The 23,535-nt window shown below is 47.5% G+C and overlaps 1 protein-coding gene across 1 annotated transcript; it reads left to right on the forward strand.

The window, feature by feature from the left end:
* Positions 1-1,242: 1,242 nt before the first annotated feature.
* Positions 1,243-2,149, forward strand: Mif (macrophage migration inhibitory factor). The gene is made up of 3 exons (XM_006997679.4): positions 1,243-1,471; positions 1,653-1,825; positions 1,959-2,149. The coding sequence occupies exons 1-3, from the start codon at positions 1,364-1,366 to the stop codon at positions 2,023-2,025; spliced, it is 348 nt and encodes a 115-aa protein (XP_006997741.1). The 5' UTR covers positions 1,243-1,363; the 3' UTR covers positions 2,026-2,149.
* Positions 2,150-23,535: the final 21,386 nt, after the last annotated feature.

The following is a 23,535-nucleotide window of genomic DNA, read 5'->3' on the forward strand; positions in this document are numbered from 1 at the left end:
TCTCTCCCAGGGAGACAAGTTCCTCCTCTGCTGCACCTGCCTTTAGCCTCTCCTCAGTCCCAGCCTGAGACTCCTGAGGAAATTCCATTTCCTTGGGAACCATTGTTTCAATAGTCTGGTAGCCAAATGGAGGGGCACAAGTGTCTCTTTAGAATGTCTTCATTTCTGCCAGAACCATTACAGGACCTCATATAAACCTTGAAGTCACAGACAGACCTGTCATGGTCTACAATGCATCCTGTTGACTTGCTGAAAAATTTTTAACAGAAGTATAGAAGAATTAGGGAAACAAAGGGAGACCCAAGATCCCATTGACATTTCCTGGGCACCTGCCGGATATCTGGCTTGTTGATGAGAAAGCTATACAAAGTCTACCAAGGGTTTAGATGAGGGTATCTCTGCTGGATCTAATTTGAGCAGTGCTTCCCTGAGGGCTGACAGTTGCCCAGTTTAGGATTATACCTGAAGGCCTGGAGGAAGAGAACTGGTACCTTTGGCTCAAAACCTGTTCCTTATGTCTCCCCCGGAGATCTCCAAGCATTCTCACTTGCGTAGAACAGCAAGGATGCAGGGAACTGACTGGATGGTGGCTCCATTCTGCCTTTCCCCCCATCTACAAGGGTCTACAAGCGCAGGACTGTAGGCTTTGTGGACACATGTCCTGGGAGGCTCAGGACACACAAAAAGTCTTAGTTGAAAGTGGCTGGGTTGAAGGTGGCACTGTGCCAGGGGACCGAGGCTGATTTGCAGCAGGAGAGCAAAGACCACTAAGGGATGGAGCTCAGCCGATTTCACAGGATTAGAGGAAGTTCCCAAGGTAAGTAAGGATTGTTCTTTCTCTAAGCACAAGCCATCACGCCTTTGGCTCATTATTTGAGGTTAAATCGTATTCAGGAGAGCCAGTCAGTTCTGGCCCATTGGCAGGAGAGATAAGACCTGTAGCACCGATAAGGGTTAAAGTTTCCTCTACTTGGAACAGAAATTTCTTAGACCTGAACTTGCGCTTGCTGTCCCGTAAATCTGTAGCATCTACCAGGAATGCTTCGACAAATCTAATGGAGTCAAGTCCTCGTTACCTAGCTTACTACATGATGCATCCCTTCGTTCCTATCTTAAGAAACAAAGAGCCAAATACACCCCCTAGTGCGCAGAAGCGGACCAAGCGCAGCAGAAGTAGTGCGCAGAAGCGCAGTCACGCCCCGCTTTGGGACGTAACCTTACGTCATCAGAGGCGGAGCGAGGGGGAGGAGCCGCAGCCGGCTTGGGGCGGTACTGAGCTGGGTCACGTAGCTCAGGTCCCTGGTTTGGGCCACATCCCGTGTTGCTCTGTCCTCTCGTCCCCGCGTGCAGCCCCTCCGCCACCATGCCGATGTTCACCGTGAACACCAACGTCCCCCGCGCCTCCGTGCCAGAGGGGCTTCTCTCCGAGCTCACCCAGCAGCTGGCGCAAGCCACGGGCAAGCCGGCACAGGTTTGCAGGGAGGGTACAGGAAGAGGGTGGCGTGGGCCCGCCCGCCCGCCGGGTAGAGGAAGAATGGGAATGGGAGCCGAGGCGGGCGGGCGGGCGGCGGCTGGAGCGCTCTGGGAGACCTGTGGCCCGGTAGTCTTTCAGGCGGGCTAACCGTGTGGCCATTCCCCCCTCCCCCCCTCAGTACATCGCAGTGCACGTGGTCCCGGACCAGCTCATGACTTTTAGCGGCTCTAGCGACCCCTGCGCCCTATGCAGCCTGCACAGCATCGGCAAGATCGGCGGCGCGCAGAACCGCACCTACAGCAAGCTGCTGTGTGGCCTGCTGGCTGACCGCCTGCACATCAGCCCGGATCGGTGCGTGGGGGGCGGGGGCGGGGGAGGTGAGGGGCGCTGGGAGGTCGGCACGTGGGGGACCGGCGTTCAGAGGGCGCCCGCACGCTCGCCGAGACCGCGCGCGTGGGGCTGAGCCGGGCTTTCATTCTCGCAGGATCTACATCAACTATTACGACATGAACGCAGCCAACGTGGGCTGGAACGGTTCCACCTTCGCTTGAGTGCCGACCTAACTAACTTACCTGCACCGCTGTTCTTGGAGCCTTGCTGCGCGCAGCGTTCTGTTTCGTCCACCCGTAGCGATGCCCACCTTCCGTTCGGGAGAAATAAATGGTTTCGAGACCACGGTTGCCTCGGCTTCTGCTTTCCTTGGCTTGCGGGGGAATTGGTGCAGGGCGGGGACGTGGAACGGAAGCCCCGGCTGCAAAGGTGGGGTGGGGTGTGACGGCAGGCCCGGAGTTGGCCAGTTTGGCTCTCTCAAAAACTGTGGCTTAGATGTCCTTTTGTCCAGGCTTTTCTATGCCGGCCTCACGTCTAAAAGAGGCTGACTTATCTCCTGGGGTCTCACACCAAGAGTCGAATCGGAGCTTCCCAAGCCGTTGTTGCGCCCTGAAATAGGTTCTCTGCTCTGGGCGGGAATCCCGAATTGTGCTCTTGCCACAGTGGCAAATGGGGCGGTAGTGTGCCTTCATGGAAGAGGGGAAGCATGGGGATTAAATTGATTGGATAGTGGACCAGCTGGTCCTGTGCCTTTCTCAAGCCCCACTTCCCCTCCCCCAAGAATCACTGCGCCAAGCCAAGTGTTCCAGTTTCTTGTTCTGAAACTGGGCCAGTTTTTCGGCACGTTGGTGGGAGAGGTGACCAAGATACAAAGTTCTCGCTAGGCCACACTGCCCACTCCCCAACTCCTTGTCTGTGTTCTGCTCAGAGGGACAACCCCTCCCCCGGTCCCCATCCCCACCACAGCACACAGCAGTTCCTGAGAAGGCAGGAGGGTGGAGGAAGTACTTGTCATCTGTTAGCATTTATGTTAGGATAGAAAAGGTGCTGGCCCTCGGGGCATTTTCATAAAATCATTGGCAAAGGTCCAATGTTTGGCATTGGGCAGAATCCCTGCTTGGGCCCTAGGAGCCTACTGCTGCTCCTGAAGGAATTTCTCACTACTCCCCAGTATGAGGACCTACCAGCTAGGGAGGCCCAGCTAAGATTAATCTGTCAGGACTGGCTTGAGTCTTTCCTAAAGAAAAGAGCCGAGCCAGGTGGTGGTGGCACATGCCTTTAATCCCAGCACTCTGAGGCAGGCATCTAGTTCAAGGCTAGCCTGGTCTACAGAGTGAGTTCTAGGACAGCCAGGGCTATACATAGAAACCCTGTCTTGGGGGGAAAAAAGAGCTTATACCACCCTGCCTACATTGACTGCCCTTCCAGAGAACAGCTTCCATAGAGGGACTCTTGATGCATGCACCCCATTCCTCAGATTTAGGAAAGGTGGCATCTTGCCTCAGTGGATGCCTGCTGGTCCCAGTTGCCTTGCTCATCAGCTTCTTGTCAAGGTAAGAACATTCTAGATGAAATGTGGGGTTTTCTTTGTTTTTTGTTTTTTGTTTTTTTTTTAAGAATCCCAAGGAATTCAAATTTGCTTTTGGAAGCTGAGGGGCCCTGCCTGGGAAGAGGAGCCCCTCGACTCCTGACTGGGAGTGAGGAACTTGCCTGTCTGAGCCTGACAACTGACAGAGGCCTCCCTGTGTGTGCAGAGAGACCTGAGACCTAGTGTGGGTACAGAGTCCTTCCTGGGCACCATTGCCAGGATCCCTGCCCATTGTACTTCATCATTTGTGGAATAATTCACAAACACCCACCAGGCCAGACTTGAAACCAATAAGTCGTGGGCATCTTCAGAACCATCCAGGCCCTAGCGGTGCCTATCCCAGTTTAGGTGCCACATAGATCCACACACCCCCTCTCCTAACTGGCATCTACTGCAGCCTTGGCAGTGCCCACCTAGGGCATGCATCCCGGGCAGCTTGCTAATCTCTTGTGCTTCTTAGGTTTAGGAGTCTTGTGACTCTGGGAGAAGGGAAGCCCCAGACCAGACACATCACCACCACCCCCAGCACTAGATCAGGACAGAAGTAGGGACAGGAAGAGTGATGTTTAGAAAGGAGAATCAAAGCTCATGAGATTGAATCTGCAGGAGTTGAGACCCCTTCTCAGTGCGGAGGCCAGCCATACCTGGAAGTTCCCAAAGCAAGACCCTTCCTAGCTTACTAGAACCCACGAGGGGCCTCCAGCTTCCCTCCATCTCATTCTGCATTCATGAAGGCACCTCACTGCCTGCCTCCACACTGGGAGGCATGCCCTTGCTGCAACCAGAGGTGCAGTCTGGGGCTGCCCTCTTGAGTCTGAGTACCTCTTGCGTGGAAGGCTACCTTCCCTCCTCAGCCCAGGCCTTTGCCACATCCCCTCAGTTCCTTCGGACCCATAACCACAGGGTTGGACTTGACACAAAACTGAGTCCCAAGTCAAAACCTCTTATTTCTGCTGAGCTCTTGTCTCGAGCACCTGGCCCCACTGTGTGCTCAAGCAAGGTCCCCCCCCCCCCTTCTGCTCTACACAGAGAAAGGGAGGGCTCCGGCCTCTCTTGATTCTAGTCCAACTTCTTCATTTCACAGACGAGGACACTGACCCTGAGGTATTTGGCTGTATTACTGCTGTCTCCCAGGGCAGGCTCATGGACTTGCTCCATTCCCTCAGCGAGGTCTCTGGCCAAGCCACATGTGAGCCTGAAGTTAAGGTCTCGGTGGTAGGCTCTGGCCCAAGGGCCACGTGTGAACCTAAAATGGAGGTCTCTGTGGTGGAGGAGGCAAGTTGATCATCTGCTGTGTGAGTGTGGGGGGCTTGGAGGGAATCACATGAGCCAGAAGAGCCACTCGCCTAAAAAATAAAAGCCTCAATGTTTGTGCCTCTGTAACCAGTGGGAGCATCTACAAAGTAGTCACACCTTGGCATCCAAGGAAAAAAATGGAACAGGGCCCTATGACTTCAGCCCTTCACATTTCTTGGTCAGCCTAATGTGTTGCAGGAGGCAGCTGCTGTCTCCCTTCTTCATCCCAGTCATCCCTGACCAGCCCCACTTTCTCCAAAGCATGATCCTTCACTACCCACTGAATGAGGCCGGTTCCTTTTCAAAACCAAGGCTCATGGGCCAATCAGCTTTCCAAGTGTCAGCTAAGCGGCATGTCCAATGATACCTCAAACCTCCAGGTTGGATAGGTGAAGTTGGGCAGAGAATGCCCCCTGTTCTCCCACCATTGTTCCATAGGGCCATGGCATCTAATGACATTATCAGCCTATATGGTGACCCCAGCCTGTGCCCATGGTCACTGTTTGCCAAAGTTGGCCAACTCTGGCAAAGTCTTACACCTTTTCAGGTGCTTTTCCTTCTCCTGTTCCCCATAGAGTTGCCCAGGCCCACTCTATGTGTGCTCTTCTGGGGCAGAAGACACAATGCCTCTGTCTTGGCCGAAGCCTCTTAGATGGGTTGTGCCCGAGTGGATTTCCAGGGCTCCTCCCTGCTCTGGTCTTCTGGGCTGCTGCCCTGGGACCTCTTAGAGCTTGTCCCGCGGTACAGACTCTTCCCCAGAAACTCCCTCCAACCCTGCCCCTCCTATCAGGTACAACTGCATCTCAGAGACAGCTCCCCACCCCCACCCCCCAATCCCTTCTCCAGAACTCATGCCTCAGGGGCCACCACCCCAGCCCACCCCAAATCCTCACCAGCTATTTCCTTCCGGGAGTCAGATCTCAGTGAGATTAAGATCATCTCCCTGCCTTGGGCCTCAGTTTCCCCCATCTGTGAAATGAAGAGGTTCACTATTTGTCTTTCCTCCATAGTCACCCAATCTGAAAGTAACTGAAGATGTTCCACATCGCAGGTGGCCTGTGCCCATACTCAGGTCTTGATAAATTGTGAAACCCCTCCATTTATGCAGTGCAGTCAGACATGAGGTGTGTGGTGGGACGTCTTAGCTTCCAGAAAGCAGGTAGTATTGGGCAGATGCCTGGAGCACAGGCTTGAAATGCAGCTGCCAGGAGCCAACACACCCGCTGCCCCCCACCCCTCCCGCTGAAGGGTCCACCACTCTCTAAAGCTGGCAGGTAGTCTGCTTCACTGCCTTCGGAGCAGCGGCTAAAAATGGAGCAGGGTGGATCTTCCAAAGCAATGCCTCAGTTGTTGGGAGAGTTCAGGAATGTTCCCGAAGTTTTGGTTGTTCTTCATTTGTTTGTTTTGTTTTAAACTGCACACTCAGATTCATAACCTATCCCCTTCATTTCTTTGTATTGTAAATGTTTAGGAAGTTTAGGAAACCAATTGGTGAAGAAAAATGGATTTATTTACAGTTTGGGACAAATTAGTAAGAGGAAAGTGGTTTTTGAGTTTTTCTTTGGCTTTCTTGTATGAGTGTTTCATCTCCTGTAGTAAAGATGAACCAAAGGCTTTTGGAGGTACGATCAGCTGGAAGGCAGGTTACTAGACTTTTTAGGAGGGGCGTCTCTCCTGACATCAGCTCAGGCTCTCAACATGGGAGGGAGCACCTGGAGAAATCCCAGTTCCTCCATTTAGTTCCTGTGTCTCTTGTGCCACAGTGATAGTTCTAGGCCACTGATCTTGAGTCCTCACACCTGTGGCCAGTTAAATGCTGTCCCCACACTGCTTCCATTCTCAAGAGGCAGTGCGAAACGAGGTCCCAGACCTGTCTAACTGCCTGGGAAGGTTCCAGCACCAAGAGAGGGAGGGACGTGATGCAAACAGACCCGCCAGTGGATCTCATAGCAGCCTTTGACCCCTACGTCAGTGAGGGTGAGGAGTTAAGATGTTCAGGAGTTGGCCCTGGCCCCCAGTTCCGGAGCCCTAGTGCCTTCTGTCTGGTGAGCATGGAGCCTGTACTCACAATCACCAACTTACTGGAACATTCTTAAACTCACTAACAGCCAGGGTCCAGTAAGGCTCCAAACTGAAAAGCTATCAAGGAGGCCTCATTCTTTTGACCATAGCAACCTGTTCTTTTGTATATTTCTTATTTTTATTTATCCCCTCCCTTAAAATTAGTATACTATTGAGAGTTGGCTCCTTGTACTATATTTTCATCAACCCCTTCAACTCTTCCCAAGTTACATCCCCCCAAATTCATGGACTTTTAGCTATTATTGTATACACATATATGTATTATATATGCATATATATGCATGTACTTACTATATATATACGTATACATACAGTATAATACTGTAAGTGATACAGCTCTGAAGGGAAAGGTATCCTGGGAGTCAGGAGCCAAGGAATACCACAAAATCACACTGTACAACAAACCTCACACAAGAGATTTATTGGGAGGGAAAAACCCAGGAGGGTGGATGCCACTACTCTCCTGAGAAGCAACAGAATTGAGCAGAAGACAGGGTTTATATAGCATTTCGGGGTGGGGTAGCCAAGCTTTGCAGGGTGGAGATTTCCAGGGTGGGGATTGGTGGGATTTCAAGTCCAGAGCTTGAGCGTCTCTATAGGGTAGGTGCTGGGTCCGGCTGTTAGAGCAGTTAGAATGTTCTCTGAGTAGAGCCTGGCCATTGGAAGTCCTCAGGGGAGGGGCTTGGCCACTCACATGCCTCCAGGAACTTACATATACATATATATGCATAAATTTATAAATACAACCTGATGAGTCCCTTTAGTGTTGTTCAATATATATATTATATGTGTGTGTGTGTGTGTGTATACATAAGTTTATACATACAACCTCATGTGTACTTTTAGTGTTGCTCATGTGTTACATGTGTTTAGGCATGACCACTAGGGACTGGATAATGTACCAGGGGCCCATCCCTAGAGAACTCCCTTTTCATGTTAGCAGGTAATATATTTAGGTGGCCAAAATTTGGGTGCCAAGGAGCCCCAGAGAAAGGGTTCTCTTCTGCTGTCTCCCTCTCACCCCAGGGTGACCTTATCTCAGGTCTCTCCAGAGAAGACTTAAGTTCATGCATACCACTCCTACCCCCTCACCACACCCACCCAACTCCAGCTTTCTCCACAAATAGCATCCTTGTTTAAAACTTGGCCAGAGTAACATCTTTTAGCAAAATGTTTAGTTCTTCTCCGTGCCAGACTGTGGCAAAACAGGCCATCCTTCCTACCACGTGTTTGCTGAGACCAGCAAAATCCCTGTTAAGAGCAAGGGCAGTGCAAACCTGAAGATGTATCTTTCCTAGAATGGTTTTTATCTTTGCCCTATGTAGTCTGTAGGCAGTCACCTCTGCTGCTTGAACACTAGGGGGCGCTCTGAACCCAGATTTGCATTTGCTCTGGGTGTAGCTGGCCGACCACATAAAACAAAAGCCTGGTGAGCTGGCGCGGAGTTTCAGTGGTACAGCCATCCATGAGTAGCCCATGCCATTGTAAGTAATCTGAACTTTTATTTTGCCAAGGTAGATTTGTCAGAATCTTTCTTTGATTTGCTGGGCTCTTGTAATCTGGGATGAATCAATGTTTCTTTTCAATCTCCCTAGGAAAGTCATACAAGTTTTTGTTTTGTTTTGTTTTACTTAAAAGTCTACTCGACTGACTAAAGATTTTTCAGCTCCCCCCTCTCCCTAACCCCCCATGCAGGCCAGGCCAGTTAGATCCAATCTAGGGACACGTTCAGGCCATTTTCAGCCTTTGCCCTTTGCTTTGTGTGGAGCTCAGAAAATTGCTTGCTCAGAGAGATGCTCTCTGTCTCCCTCTCTCTGCAGGGCTCTCCTTTCCTCTCAGAGGCAGTGGCCCAGCTGGGCAAGACACAAGAGGCTCTCCCATCCTCATCTTGTCATTTGGGGAACTTCTCGTCTCTCCAAGCTTTGTCTTTCTCCTGGGGCACGAGCGCGGGACGGCGGGGGGGAGGGGGGGGGAGGGGGGATCGGGTACCTATCCAGAGAGTGGCCAGACTTTTTCTCACCATTTTGGTCGAACGCTCATGCCCACTTCCCACTGGATTGTTTTTGCCTTAGGAGTTCTTCATCCACCCAAGGACCTAGGTCTTGGTTGGTTGCAGCTATTCTCTGGGACTGTCGTTGGCCTTTTGACTGGATGTGGGCCCCATAGACATGCCACCAGTCTCCCGCCACTCCTCAGGGTTCCTGCCAATCAGTGTTTTCCCTGATTCACTCCACAGTGAACAAAAACTCTCCTCCATCAGTTCACTTAGGACTTCAGATGATTTTGTTTGGACAGTTACACTTGCTGTCTAGAATTCCTCATTGTGTGGGACATAGGGCTCTCTCGTCTATTATTATGGCTAACACTCCCATCCCTTGCCATTTGTTAGATCCCCATGCACTAAAACATCACTTTTATCCCGAATTAACCCCTGCTTTGGCACTTTGTCTACTTCTGAACTCTTGACCCTGCTGTCTGTATCCATCCACCTTGAAGTTACAGTAGGCAGAGGTACTTTGCCTCCCCACCTCGGTGCCACCGGTCATGACAAGCTGGGGAAGTTTTCTATCACCCCTCGGGGGCCTCTCCCGCTCAGGCTTCGCTCTCACCCCACCGCAGACCCTCTTTTTCACTGATTCCCGGCTGTCTTCATTTTCTGTCGTTGCCTACCTCCACCTCACCTGTTGAATGCCCGCCCTTCCGGTCCTGTTTTCCCAAAGTGCCCCTGCCAGCCAACGGAGGGTACAGGGGCCTCAGCTGTACCTCGTGTCAATAAAGCAGTTCGCCAATGCTTGGATGGATGGCGCGGAGCACAGAAAGGCAGCGGTGATCCATTCCAAAGCTGGCTTAGGGGCTGAGATCTCCCGCCTTAGGAATCTGTCTCAGAGGTGTTCCAGGCTTCTGCTCTTTCACAACCACACGATATCCTGCTCGAGCATCGTTGGCTCTTGGACCTTCTGGATAGTAAACCCAGTCCATCAAAAAAAAAAAAAAAAAAAAAAAAAAAAGCTATGTAAACCAGGGCTTCTGCCCGGAAGGAACCCAGGTGGAACTCTCTGGAGCCATCTAGCATTTCTTAGGGAAAAGCCTTTATTCTGCAAGCAATGACTCTTGATTCTACCATCAGCCCCTTTTCTTCTTGTCCAGAGGGAGGTGAACAGAGCCCCGCAAGTTCACTCTGCTACAACTGGTCTTTCCTATTCTGCTTATAACACAGGCCAACCCCACTGCTGGATCTTAAGGGAAACTGCAGGCATGGGAGTCCACAGTTATGTGGTGGGAATGGCAGGCTGCAAGGTGCCCCTCTCTTCCAGGACCCCGAGGCTCAAGAGGAAGTTGTCTTTCTACTCATTTTCCTTACAGTTGTATCTCTAAACAGTGGTCACTAAGCTTCCCTCAGGAATACATGTCAGTGACTGAGATACAAACTGTTCTTCGTTCTGATGTTAAAACTTACATCCAGGAAAGAATTGTGTCCTCAAGTCCATAACATGGGAAGCATTTCTGCCATGCGGCAACTATGCAGGGTCATCCCCCATCCTTGAGGGTGGTAGTGCATTTCCCCTCCAGAATATGCTCTGTGGGGTGGCTACCCACCAACCCCACAGTTCCCCAGGCTAGTTACAGTGATATTTTAAACTGCATCGTTTTTGCTGTTAGCTCAGGTTTTTCTGTGTTGGGTTGATTTTCCAATGGGTCTCAGCTGCGGATGCCTTATGCTGCTTCTGACATCCGCCATTCTTAGCTTCTTAGTGGCTTCTGGAGCTTTTGGAACCACTCAGACTGGCAGTCTACTGGACACTACCTTCTTTCACCATACACATTAAGCAAAGACTCACACTCAATATTTATACTTTTTCACAAACTCACATTTAACATATGCTTAAGCATAAACTCAATTCAACATTTACACTTTTTTTTATAAACTCACATATAACATACTAACATATACTTATTTATACTTCTTAGACTTACATACTTCTTAAAAGCTTATTATAGGACTACCTTAGATATTCTTTTTTTTTCTTTTTTTTTTTAAGATTTATTTATTTATTATGTATACAGCATGTATGACTGCAGGCCAGAAGAGGGCACCAGATCTCATTACGGATGGTTGTGAGGCACCATGTGGTTGCTGGGAATTGAACTCATGACCTCTGGAAGAACAACCAGTGTTCTTAACCTCTGAGCCATCTCTCCAGCCCCCTTAGATATTCTTAAACTCTATAGGACTACCTAGGTAAAGATAATTATAAACTTCTTATTTAAACTTACATCATGACCATTTTTACATGTCTTTTTTTTTTTTTATTTAAAGATTTTATTTATTTATTATGTATACAGAAGAGGGCGCCAGATCTCATTACAGATGGTTGTGAGCCACCATGTGGTTGCTGGGAATTGAACTCAGGACCTCTGGAAGAGCAGTCAGTGCTCTTAGCCGCTGAGCCATCTCTCCAGCCCCCATTTTTACATGTCTTAAAGAAATTCTATAGATCTATTTTACAAACATATAGGGCTACCATTAGCATATATCTAACTTAGGAAACACCTAAAGATTTCTTAAATTTTTTTTTTTTTATTTTTATTTTTGATTTTTCGAGACAGGGTGTCCCTGTGTAGTTTTGGTGGCTGTCCTGGATCTCGCTCTGTAGGCCAGGCTGGCCTTGAACTCACAAAGATCCACGTGCCTCTGCCTCCCAAGTGCTGGGATTTAAAGGCGTGCGCCACCACTGCCCAGCAAGATTTAACATTTTCTAACAGGACATAATAATTTCCTACTTCTTAATCTTAATTACAATCACTATAAATATTAGATTCTCTTAACTAGACAGAAAGTACACAAATATTTCTAAAATTCAGAGATTATAGACAGCTTTGATAGTTCTGAGAGTTCTTTTGAAACAAGATTCTTTTTTTGTTTGTTTGTTTTTTGTTTGTTTGTTTTTTGAGACAGGGTTTCTCTGTGTAGCTTTGCGCCTTTCCTGGAACTGACTCTGTAGACCAGGCTGGCCTTGAACTCACAGAGATCCGCCTGCCTCTGCCTCCCGAGTGCTGGGATTAAAGGCATGTACCACTACAAAAAACAAAACAAAAACAAAAAAAAAACAAAAAACTCATTTTTTTTTTTAATGGCGTTCTTAACTCTGGGATTTAGTGAGTTCTGTTGCTAAACATGTTTTTTTTTTTTTTTTTTTTTTTTTTTTTTTTGGTTTTTCGAGACAGGGTTTCTCTGCGTAGTTTTGCGCCTTTCCTGGAGCTCACTTGGTAGCCCAGGCTGGCCTCGAACTCACAGCGATCCGCCTGGCTCTGCCTCCCAAGTGCTGGGATTAAAGGCATGCGCCACCACCGCCCGGCTGCTAAACATGTTTTACAACAACTCTATTAAGAGCTATGTCAGTTTACAGCAAACCCAAAAGGAAAGAAAAGAGAAGAAAAACCTTGTAAGGAATATTCTGTTTCTGAGTTGCTTAACTGGTCATTCCATAACAAGCAATTTCCCAGCAGGAGAAGATAGTTGTCTGAGTTGGAGTGGGGTTCCAGACCTGCAGCCCATCAGGTCTCCCTGTGTACAGAAACATTTTAAACTCCTCAGCAGTCTGGAGGCCTCCTCATACTCCTACTATCCCCAGACTGCAGGATGGAACCTCAATATCAGGAGCATTAATTTAGCTGCTTTTCACACTCAGTTTTTTTTTTATCAGCCTAATATTTCTTAGCAAGATTCAAGAGCAGAGATGTTCTTTCACGAAACATATCCTTCGTTAGCTTACTCTGAGGAAGAGCATTTTCATGATTTAGTATTTTCACTTCATTAGTTTTAACCCCTGATGTTATTGTTAGCAGCTGTGATATTTAGCATTGCTTTCTTATAAGGAACTTTCGGGTGAAGCAACTACTTTTTAAGACAGCTAGATTTTCTGAAGTTTGATTCCCATCTATAAAGCAGTCCTTTCTTTTTGAATGCCTGTTTCCTTGTCTCCTTATTAGATTTGCAAAGGATTCACTCATTGCAAGCTGTTTGTTCAAAAGGCAAAGAACTTTTTAAATTTCCTATATGTTTCTTCTGAAACAATGTTCAGTGTATGGACTGCTTTCCCTTGCTTTCTTAAGGATTTTAAAATGGCTGGTTGGCAAACGGCTTCTAGCTAGAGGCGGTCCCTTTACCCAAATTCAAAACAGTTTCTCTGTACCATAATTCAAATTTTTCTGTTGTAGCAGAACTTTCAGTTTGCTCTGCAAAAAGCTTCACTTCAGGATGAGGGTGAAATTACCATTGAGCTACTGTAAAGCTCTTAGCAAAAATTTCTTGCGCAGCTATCAAGGAAAATTTTCTCAAGAAGCCAAAAACCATGAAGCTCAAAGTTCTGTATTATTACATTTTTTCCTCGGAACTAACATTCAACAAACTCTGACATTTTTCTTCCTTCTTATTTTATTTTATTTTATTTTTTTAAGATTTATTTATTCTGTACACAGTGTTCTGCCTGCATGTTTGCCTGCAGGCCAGAAGAGGGCGCCAGATCTCATTACAGATGGTTGTGAGTCACCATGTGGTTGCTGGGAATTGAACTCAGGACCTCTGGAAGAGCAGCCAGTGCTCTTAACCTCTGAGCCATTTCTCCAGCCCCTTAATTTTTTTTTAAAGCTTATATTTTAAGTTTACTATGAATGTCTTTTCAAGCTGAAAGGTTTCCAGGCAATGTTGCCATCTTTAGCAGAAAAACTACCTTTCCCAGAATGCATTTCTCGATATCAGTCCACTCTTACAAGCTAGCTTTTTCGGACTTCATTTCCCATAGTTCTTTTCAGGGCTGAAAGTCAACTTCTAGTTCTCTTTTTACCAGGCTTGCTTTCAAAGTTTTTGCCTGGGAGGTTTGAACCAGGCCTTTTGTGTTTTCAACTATGGGAGATGGGGAGATTTCTGCTCTCTTTTAAAGTTTTCACCCGGGAGGTTTGAACCAAGTGTTTTATGTTTCAGTTACGGGACATCTGGTGATTTCTATTCTCTCCTCAGCTGGCTTTAACAGATGTCTCTCCATCTGACACCGGCCCCCAGTCAGAACCGCACCTGCCTCACTAGTGCACATTTGAGGCGGGCATTTCTGATAGCAACCTTTATTGGGGCTTGTGTTTGCCTTAGCCGGTCAGTGAAAAACAAAAGCATTTACAACAGAGCTTCCCATAGCTCCTTCAGAGAGATTTTCTCCCACCGATAGATCTTTATCTCGTTTTGCTTCTTCCTCCCCTTCCCCGGATGCAGAGCTTCAAATACCTCAGGCTGGAGCTCTGTTCCTCTTCTAGCTGCCTCTAGAGGTAGGCGGCGCCCCCCCCCCCCCCCCAACTGCCTCAAACTCCAGCAGTTTTCCCCAAGTCTTGCACCTTCTGGGGAGGAATCTGTCCCTTCTCTGTTTCTTCAGTCTTTCTCCCAGACAGTTCCCAGTTGGGTCTCAGTTTATCCCTTGTACCCCAGAAACAGTTTCCCACACTACAGTGGCGGCTTTCCCTGCTACTGAAGGTAGGGGCTTTTTGTCTGCTTCTGTTTTCAGGGTCTGTGTGGTTTGCGTACAGACTGAAAATCAAGCGTCTGCTTTTTTTTTTAACAAGGGAGGTCTTTGCCATCTCCAAGTTTGCATTAGGACAGGTGTGTCTCTCTACATTTCGCAGTCACCAAGTGGGTTGCATTCCTTTGTCCATGCACTCTCAGCTTATCGCCAGAGGCAATTAGGACTTCACACCCTCATCTCTCAGGGAGTCGGAAAGCTTTCCCAGAAAGGTGTTTTCTCTGATAGAAGGGAGCTTTTCCTCCTGGATAGTTCTCCGTTCTGCCCTGGCTGGGCTCTTTCCCCAGAGTGCTTTCCTGATTTGGCAGCACAACTGCTTCAGACACAGTTCAGCTTTATTGCTTCCCCTAGAAGCCCCTCCTGTCAGGGAAGGGTCTGCCTTGGCTCTTTGCAGCTCTGTGCCTGCAACTTTCCCGAGTCTATGGCTAAGTTCTAGCTGCAGGAGAATCCTGGCTAGTCGCTTCTCGGTTGTTGGAAGCAAAGATTCAACACTTAACAGGGACTTTCAGCCCATTGCTTCAGAGATTTCTTTGCATTAGCACCCTTTCATTCTAACAAGTGCTCACTCAGAAACAAAACCCCTGATGCCTCAGCTCAGCTATAACTAAAAAGTTCCACTTGTGTTCTTTTCCCACACTAACGGTTTCCTGCCCTATTGTGGCTCTTCACCCACACTCGCCCAAGAGCTTCCTCAGGGGATTCTGACCTCCGCCTTTTACTAGCTTGAAGAGACAGAGATTAGAGAGTTTTTTAGGAACTCCATCCCTGCCTCCTGCATTGCAGGGAGGATTGTTAAAGCTTGAAAGAGAACTTAGAGAGGTTTTGCTGTCTTAAGAGGTTTGTTGTTTTCCCTTAGAGCTAATCACAGGTGATTTCTCATACTAATATCTCCAGGTGATTCTAATTTTTCACACTTTCCTGAAAGAAAACAGAAAGCTCTGGAAGGCTTTTTTTTTTTTTTTTTGAGAGAGAGATAGAGAGAAAGAGAAGTTTTCCCCGAGAGAAAGATTAAGGATTTTTATTCTAAATTTTCCAAGAAAAGCTTTTAGTTTAAGAGAAAGAATTTTTTTTTTTCCTCAAGAGAGGAAGGCTAACTTTTCCCCAGACTTCTGAACTTTTAAACTTTTTGGCTTCATACACTGGAATTTTGCCTCAGGGAGAAATCACTTTGTCATGCCACTTGGACTTAGTATTTTAGCTGTCCCCAAGCCAAAAGCTTTTTTCTGCCTGGTAAGCTCAAAGAAGATAGATTCCCCCGCCCCCAGTTTGTGTTCATAGCCCCCAAAGTTAGATTGAAGACTTAGTTTCTCTGTCTAGTTGCCTAACTTAATTTTTCTACCCTACCTTACACTTCTGTTTTTCCTGCACTATATTGCTACACTCTACCTTCCTTATTTATCTTAAATAGAAATTGAGAGGATAGAAATATAGAAATCTTTTTTTTAAAGATTTATTTATTTATTATGTATACAGTGTTCTGTCTGCACACACCCCTGCAGGCCAGAAGAGGGCATCAGATCTCATTACAGATGGTTGTGAGCCACCATGTGGTTGCTGGGAATTGAACTCAGGACCTTTGGAAGAACAAGCAGTGCTCTTAACCTCTGAGCCATCTCTCCAGCCCCCGAAATATAGAAATCTTGATAGAGATTTTTTTTTTTTTTTTTTTTTTTTAAGATTTATTTATTTATTATGTATACAGTGTTCTGTCTGCACATATCCCTGCAAGCCAGAAGAGGGCACCAGATCTCATTACAGATGGTTGTGAGCCACCATGTGGTTGCTGGGAATTGAACTCAGGACCTTTGGAAGAGCAAGCAAGTGCTCTTAACCTCTGAGCCATCTCTCCAGCCCTTGATAGAGATTTTTGTGCTGGAGGATCGGACATCTTTCCAGTCTTTTTTTTTTTTTTCTTTTTCCTCAAGGATAAAACTCTGTCCTATTTAATATTTATATTCCATTTTAACACTGGAATATCCCTTTTCCACTGGCATGGGATCACTCCCACTTTCACAAAAAAACTTGGCATAAAACTAAATATTACTATTATTATTTTTCCTTTGTCTTTAGTCCCTGTTCATGGTGCCTTTCTGTGGGGAGGCTACCCACCAGCCCCACAGTTCCCCAGAGTTTTCTTGAGTGAGGGCAGCAGGAAATATTAGAAGGATTTAGAGTGTGGAGATAAACAGATAGAAAATACAGGATAACCTCGAGAGGCCCCTACTGTCTCTGCCCCAGGGTGTTTATAGAAATGCCAAGGGGTGGAGCAAAAGACCTCCTCCCCCAGCACAGCCAAGTGCAGACCATCTCAGACACCTGCACTCAGGCCGGTGGTCCTAATTATCCTCTCTATGAGGACCTGCTGGGTAAAGCCACGAGGAACCTGACAATGGACTCCAACAATGCTCCCTACCCGCTCTAAAGAAACTGCATTGTGTGGGAAGAGGGAGTCCGGGCTTTGGGAATGACTCCCTGTGGATACCGCATTAGCTGCTAATTTCACTGTGTGTGACAACTCCTCTTGGCTTCCTGTCCTGATCCCATTCCCAACCAGAGGTGGAACCTCTGAGTCCATGACCGGAGCAGACTCCTCCTAGGGACACACAGCTTTGGGAAGAACATGAAGGAATTTGTTAGCTCACAGGGTGATGCTGATGGTGCTCAGTTGATGTTGTTCTGAGCATCCAATTATGGGAGCCAGACTAAAGAGAAAAGGCTAGAGGAATCAGCTGGGCAAGAGGTGGCAAAAAGTCTTATCTCTCCCTCCTTTCTGCAGTCTGACAGATAACTCCTTGGTCCAACAACATGTGTTTTCTCAAGAATAAACGAGGCATGGAAGCCCTATAGGAAGAGGTATGTGGGCTGGAGAGGTGGCTCGGTGGTCAAGAGTACTGGCTGCTCTTCCAGAGGACCAGGGTTCGATTCCCAGCACTGACAAGGCAGTTTACAACTGTAACTCCAGTTCCAAAAAAACTTCTCATTTTGAGAGAGAGAGAGAGAGAGAGAGAGAGAGAGAGAGAGAGAGGGAGAGAGAGAGAGCATGCACCAGGCAGTGGTGCCGCACACCTTTGATCCCAGCACTCTGGAGGCAGAGGCAGGTGGATCTCTGTGAGTTTGAGGCCGGCCTGGTCTACACAGAGACTCGAGAAACAAACAAAAGAGGCATGCATGCGCCTTAGCTCTTGACTCCTATCCACCCACAGAACTCCTCCTCTTGCCACAAAACATAAATGAACGTTTGTGTGCCTTAAAAAAAGAGCTGGGGTAGGTATTTCCAGGAATGATATGCTAAGGTAATTTCTTAGCAAATTGTTCCTGGGCAAAACAAAAAACACAGCCAAGGAAGAAAGAAAACAGTTTTTAGAATCCCTCTAAGGACTCAGCTAAGTGTTGTAAGGATGGTCTTTGTGTTGACATTATGGACAGTAGTGACCATGGGCAGCAATTTTTTCAAATTACGTAATTTTTTTTTTTTTTTTTTGGGTTTTTCGAGACAGGGTTTCTCTGTGTAACTTTGCGCCTTTCCTGGAACTCACTTGATAGCCCAGGCTGGCCTCGAACTCACAGAGATCCGTCTGCCTCTGCCTCCCGAGTGCTGGGATTAAAGGCATGCGCTGCCGCCGCCGCTGCCGCCGCCGCCGCCGCCGCCGCCGCCGCCGCCGCCGCCGCCGCCGCCGCCGCCACCGCCACCACCACCACCACCACCACCCGGCCTAAATAACGTAATTCTTTACTGACTCTTTGGGAACTTTACATTATGCACCCTAGGGCAGAATTTTTTGGAGGGGAGGGGCAGAATTTTTAAAAGCCTATATTTGTATAGTTTAAATATGTAGTAGTTTAAATATTTAAAATATAGAGTATGTATATTAAAATTTTTGTTTGTTTGTTTTGGTTTTTCAAGATGGGGTTTCTCTGTATAACAGCCCTGCCTGTTCTGGAACTCCCTCTGTAGGTCAGGCTGGCCTCGAACTCACAAAGATCCACCTGCTTCTGCCTCCCGAGTGCTGGGATTAAAGGCGTGTGCCGCCACTGCCCGGCTAAAATGTATTTTTAAATTCTAAAAATAAAAGCCAAAGGACAACAGAGGAATAAGCAGGGTGAGAGCACATGGACTATGAGTCAGACAAGCAAGAGAATGCATATTTCCATACATGCAGAACTAGACATTCCCAGGGTAAAATATGACTTCATGTGTACCATACAGACTGTGACTTCAGGCATTTAAAGAAGATTAAAACTGAAAAAGTGGGTGGAATAGAGGAAGAAAGAAGTAGAGGTTGCCCAGTACTTATTACAGTAATAAGTCCGAGAAAAACCCTACAGAGAAACAGCTCAAGGTCACTATAAATAAGAGATTAGCCCGCTTGTCGATGGAAGGCAGTGTTGTGAGGGTAACCAATTGTGGGGTCACCACAGACTCAATCAAAATTCCAATTTTTTTTTGAGACAGGGTCTCACTTTGTAGCCCTGGCAGGCCTGGAACTTTCTATGTCCCTTGAACTGGTCTTGAATTCATAGGAGATCTGCCTGCCTCTGCCTCCTGAGTTCTGGAGCCTACCTAAAGCCTTTAAAAAAAAAAAAAACTGTAGGTTGACAACCCGATTCTAACATTTGTGAGATTCTAAAAAGAGCCAAATCGTTCCTTAAAGAAAACTAGGTACAAGCACTCGTTTTCTTAATGTCAAGGCAGGTTATCAGGCTACATAACCAAATAAAATGTGGGACTGGTTCATAGGCAGTAATGAGATCAGTGGGAGGAAAGTCAAATATGCCTCTAGACTCAAGAAACAGGTGAGCAGGCAACACCAAAATCCATGTAGAGTGTAAGAACATGCACACGCACACGCACACACACACAAAGTATATGCCTCCCAAACAACTGGTTTTAAAAAATATGAAGGGAAGCATTATTCAACTAGGAGATTTGGCCACCTGCTACAAGGGGAGAGAAATTGAATTCCATATCTACAAAAAAGAAATCAGCTTTATATGTATCAAAACCATAAAGAGCTGGGGTAATGGTGGTGCATGTCTTTAATCTTAGCACTAAGGAGGCAGACAGACAGATCTCTGAGTTTGAGGCCAGGCAGGACTCTTACAAAGAGAAACCCTGTCTTGAAAAACAAAGCCCATAATGAAAAGACCGTAAAGACTTAAAAGGTCAGTCAGGAGAATAGCATCTTGATGATTTAATTAGATGAGATACAGGAAGAATATATTGATAAGAAAACTGACACCAGAATCAGAATAAGAAGACTTGCTGGCCTTTGCAATTCATATCTTGAGTGACTGGAGGCCCCCCCATCAAGAATATATAAACAACAAATTGCTAATAGACAACTGTTATGATTTGGATCTTAAATGTCCTCCCTGAGGCCATGTGATGAAGGCTTGGTTGTTGGGGTATGCTGTGGTAGTTGGGGATGGTAGACCTTTTAGGACTTACGGTCTTGTGGATGGTCAGTAGGGACATGCTCACCAGGAGGTGGACACCTTTGCTCTGCCACATACTTGTCATCACAGTGCCATAAACCAAAGCAGCGGGACCCCACAGGCTTGCACTGAAGCCTCTGGAATTACACAGGACCATGCAGGGCATATGCTGAAACCTCGGGAGCTGGGCCATCAAAAACCTCTCCCTTATAGGCACCACTATTTCAGGTGGTTTTTTTTGTCAGTTACAGACACCTAACACAGCAACTGTATATAGATGAGCAAAGGATTTCAGAACAAACGCATTAAAAATCAGAGACCTGAATGAAGTCCATCAAAAGATCCTTCTACAAGCACCCAGCCACGTTAGTTCTGAGGAATGCCCACTTCTAGGTATATAAACACCAGAGGAATTGGTTTCTGGAAACAACCCAAATATCTGCCAAGAAGGATACTGGACAGATTGTGGTGGGATGCTCATTCATGACCTGGTGCACAGCAGTGAAATGAAAAAGACGCAGGTACTTGGGTGACTGTGGATGACATGCCATGCAAAATGTGGAGGAAAACCTACAGGCACACATAATGTGACCCCATTCCAAGTGGAAAAGTCGGCAACCCCAAGCTACACTGTGCAGAGGTCCGGGTGCAGGTGGTAAAGCGTACAGAAGCCAGAAAAGGGTGCTCCACATGGCATGTGCTAGAACACAGCCCCTCTAACTGCCCCCCACCCCCGCTGCCCCCCACAGGAATCACATCCCAGGGCAGCTGACAGGCCCCTTCTGTGAATATTCTTAGCAGCAAACTCCAGTCTGGGGAAAGGAGGAGTGGAGAGAAGCCAGCCCAGCCCCTCCCCCTCACAGCTCCAAGATAAATCTATAAAATTATGGGACTACCCAGGACCTCATTCCTTGGCATGTAGGTTAAACCAGACTAAATCACATGGTGTGGAACTTCCTGCCAGCCCCCTCAAAACCTGTGAGGGCCGGGAGACCTCCTTTGTTCAAAGGGATCTTTCTGAATGCTTCTCCCCCTCCCACCCGTTGCTTTTAGGGCCCCATCATGCACATTGCAACTAATTCTCTTAACTCTTTCACTTAAAACCATCTTGCCTAATGAAACGCCTCGCCGGGCATTATCTTTCCTAATGCACTCCCACCTCAAGGTCAGATCATAGCACCCCATGGTCACAAGGCTCTCTCTCCTAACCTCATTCTAGAGGGTAGTTTTTGTGATAGCTTCATTCTCTATGAACCAACTGAACAGGATATTGGTTATGAGAGGACAGTGGTGCCACTGATGGGTGTGTGTGTGTGTGTGTGTGTGTGTGTGTGTGTGTGTGTGTGTGTGTGTGTGTGATGGGGACTGGCACCTAGACGAGTCATATGGTGGTGGTTTCCTCTCTCCTGTCTGTCTGTCTGTCTGTCTCTGTCTCTGTCTCTCTCTGTCTGTCTGTCTGTCTGTCTGTCTGTCTGTCTGTCTCTCTCTCTCTCTCTCTGTGTGTGTGTGTGTGTGTGTGTATGAGACAGGGTCTCACTATGTAGCCCTGGCTAGCCTCAAACAGAGATCTCTCTTACTCCCTAGTGCTGAGAATAAAGGCACGTGCCAAACTCAACCTATATGGCTTTATTTTTTTTTTCCTCTGTTGTTCTTGCAAACGCCTGTTTTGTATTTGTATGTCATACCTCACGACATAAAAGACATGGACCAAGGTAAAGGGCAAACTGCTACAGGTAGTCCATTGAATAATATGCCGTGCAGAGGGGCTGCCCAGTCCTTTCATGTCTCTAGGACTTGACTGGGTTCTGGTCCATGCAGACAGCTGGTCCTATGTTTCCGCATTCTCCCTATCCCAGCCTTAGCCTCCCTGAGCTTCCACCATGGCAGTGTTCCTCTGGGATTGGGAGATCCTTCTGTTCTCATCTCATCTTTGTCTCTAAGGTGCTGTTATCCCTGGAGATCTGCTCCCCGCCGCCCCCCATCCCCCCCAGGCTCTGGAATAATGTAGGAGGACAAGCATCTAGGCATAGCTGTGAGGAATTGTTCAGTTGCCTTAGTCTGTGGGCATGCCTGTGAACGATTCTTCTGATTGGGTCGAGGCAGGAAGAGCCAGCCTAGTAGTGGGATTCGGTCCTGGACTGTCCAGAAGGAACAAAGCCAGCACAGACATTCATCGTTCTTTGCCCTCTGACTGTGACTGTGGATGCAATTTGACCGGCTTCCTGAAGCCCCTGTACAGGCAGGACTTCCTTGCCACGATAGACTATACCCTCAAACTGAGAACCAGGAAACCCGCTCTTCCTTGAGGTTTGTTTTTGTTAGGATATTTTATTACAGCAATAAGTAACTAAGAGTCTCTTTCTGCACCCCTAAACTGCCCAGTCTGACCCTGCTGGGCACAGGTTGTTGCATGTCTTTTCCTCTCTAGGCATAACATTGCTGTTTTGGAGTAGAAATCACCTTGGCTCTGACAGCCATGTAACTAACTGAGCAGAATACAGCGATAGCAAGGTCTGTGGGAGGAGGACGGAGGGGAAGGTCATAGAACCCTCACCTGGAATTGCAGAAGTCCTTTCTTCCGCTCTGCCCTAGTGTGATCATGGACCATGCTAGAGTCTATATAAACTGGGTTAACTGTAAGGGGGAACACAACTCCTGTGAATCCATCATCCGTAATGGAGTGGAAATCTGAAGTGATGTAGCTGTTTTTTTGGGGGGGTCACTCACCATCCTGTAAATTACCTTTCACCTCTGCTCTATTCCTAAGCCCAATAAACTCATTCACCAGGTTGGACTTGGGTGGAATCATTCCTTTAGTCTGTCGCTGGTGCCCTGCCCCGAGGTGAACAGGCATATGTTCACATCTCCCCAGGAAAAGTTAAGGCAACAGCCCGCTTTGTGATCCCTGCGTTCTGGCGCGTGCTATTAGCACTGAGGACGAGGCCCAAGGCTGTAATTGGACAAAAGGGACATTTTATTTTAAGCTCCTTCAAACCTAACATCTTGTTCACTTGGCTTTAAGTCCAGGTGAATAATTCCTGTGAAAAATCCCAGGGCTTTGGGGGTGCTTGTGTGCGCAGTGCATGATGGGCCTCCCAGGAGCCCAGTAGGCTCTGTGCTTGCCAGTTCCTCACAGTACTTCTGGGGTTGGGTGGTGGTTGGCTTTTAACTAGGGTCCTCGTGTGGGTGGATGGCCCACCCTCTTCCTAGGAGTAGGGTCCTATGGGAACGTGACAGTAGCAGCTTGGGGTGGAAGCTCAGGGTCCTGTTCTTCAGTGAATTGTCAGCAAGCCTGGGCTGCAAGGTCAGGTGAACAGCAGGAGATTAACCTCCCCAACCCCCAGCAGCACAGTAAAGGCAGCAGAGATTGGAGGCAGTGTGGACCCCATTTCAAGCAAGGCTTGCTGCCCTTCCTGTATTCTCAGCTAAGTCTGCTGTCAGCACTTTCAAGGGCAATTTCAACAAAGATCTGAAGCATACTAACAAGCTTGCCCCCCCCCCCAACATTCCCAAAAGTTCCTGCTGGAACCAGGGGTGAGGGAGGGTCCCTCCTGATTGGTCCCCCTGTTCATGGACTTGTGAGTTCCATCAGTTCCGACTCGAGTCATGAAAGTCAGGGTGTTGTCGGTGGACAATGGTATTAAAAAGGAATCGGGGCTCTTCAGAGAACGTGCCAGTTTCTTAGGTTGAGGTAGAGAAATAACTCAGTGCTATCAATGCACACCCCGAAGTTTGCAGAGAAGCCATATGAATGATTTACTCAT

The sequence above is a fragment of the Peromyscus maniculatus genome, chromosome 21 (assembly GCF_049852395.1).
Source record: "Peromyscus maniculatus bairdii isolate BWxNUB_F1_BW_parent chromosome 21, HU_Pman_BW_mat_3.1, whole genome shotgun sequence".
Classification (NCBI taxonomy): domain Eukaryota; kingdom Metazoa; phylum Chordata; class Mammalia; order Rodentia; family Cricetidae; genus Peromyscus; species Peromyscus maniculatus.

Excerpts from the sequence above, each read along its gene's own strand:
- Mif (XM_006997679.4), top strand. The coding sequence starts at position 1,364 with ATGCCGATGTTCACCGTGAACACCAACGTCCCCCGCGCCTCCGTGCCA. Across the intron at positions 1,472-1,652 it reads CCACGGGCAAGCCGGCACAG|TACATCGCAGTGCACGTGGT; the intron begins GTTTGCAGGGAG and ends TCCCCCCCTCAG. Across the intron at positions 1,826-1,958 it reads CTGCACATCAGCCCGGATCG|GATCTACATCAACTATTACG; the intron begins GTGCGTGGGGGG and ends TCATTCTCGCAG.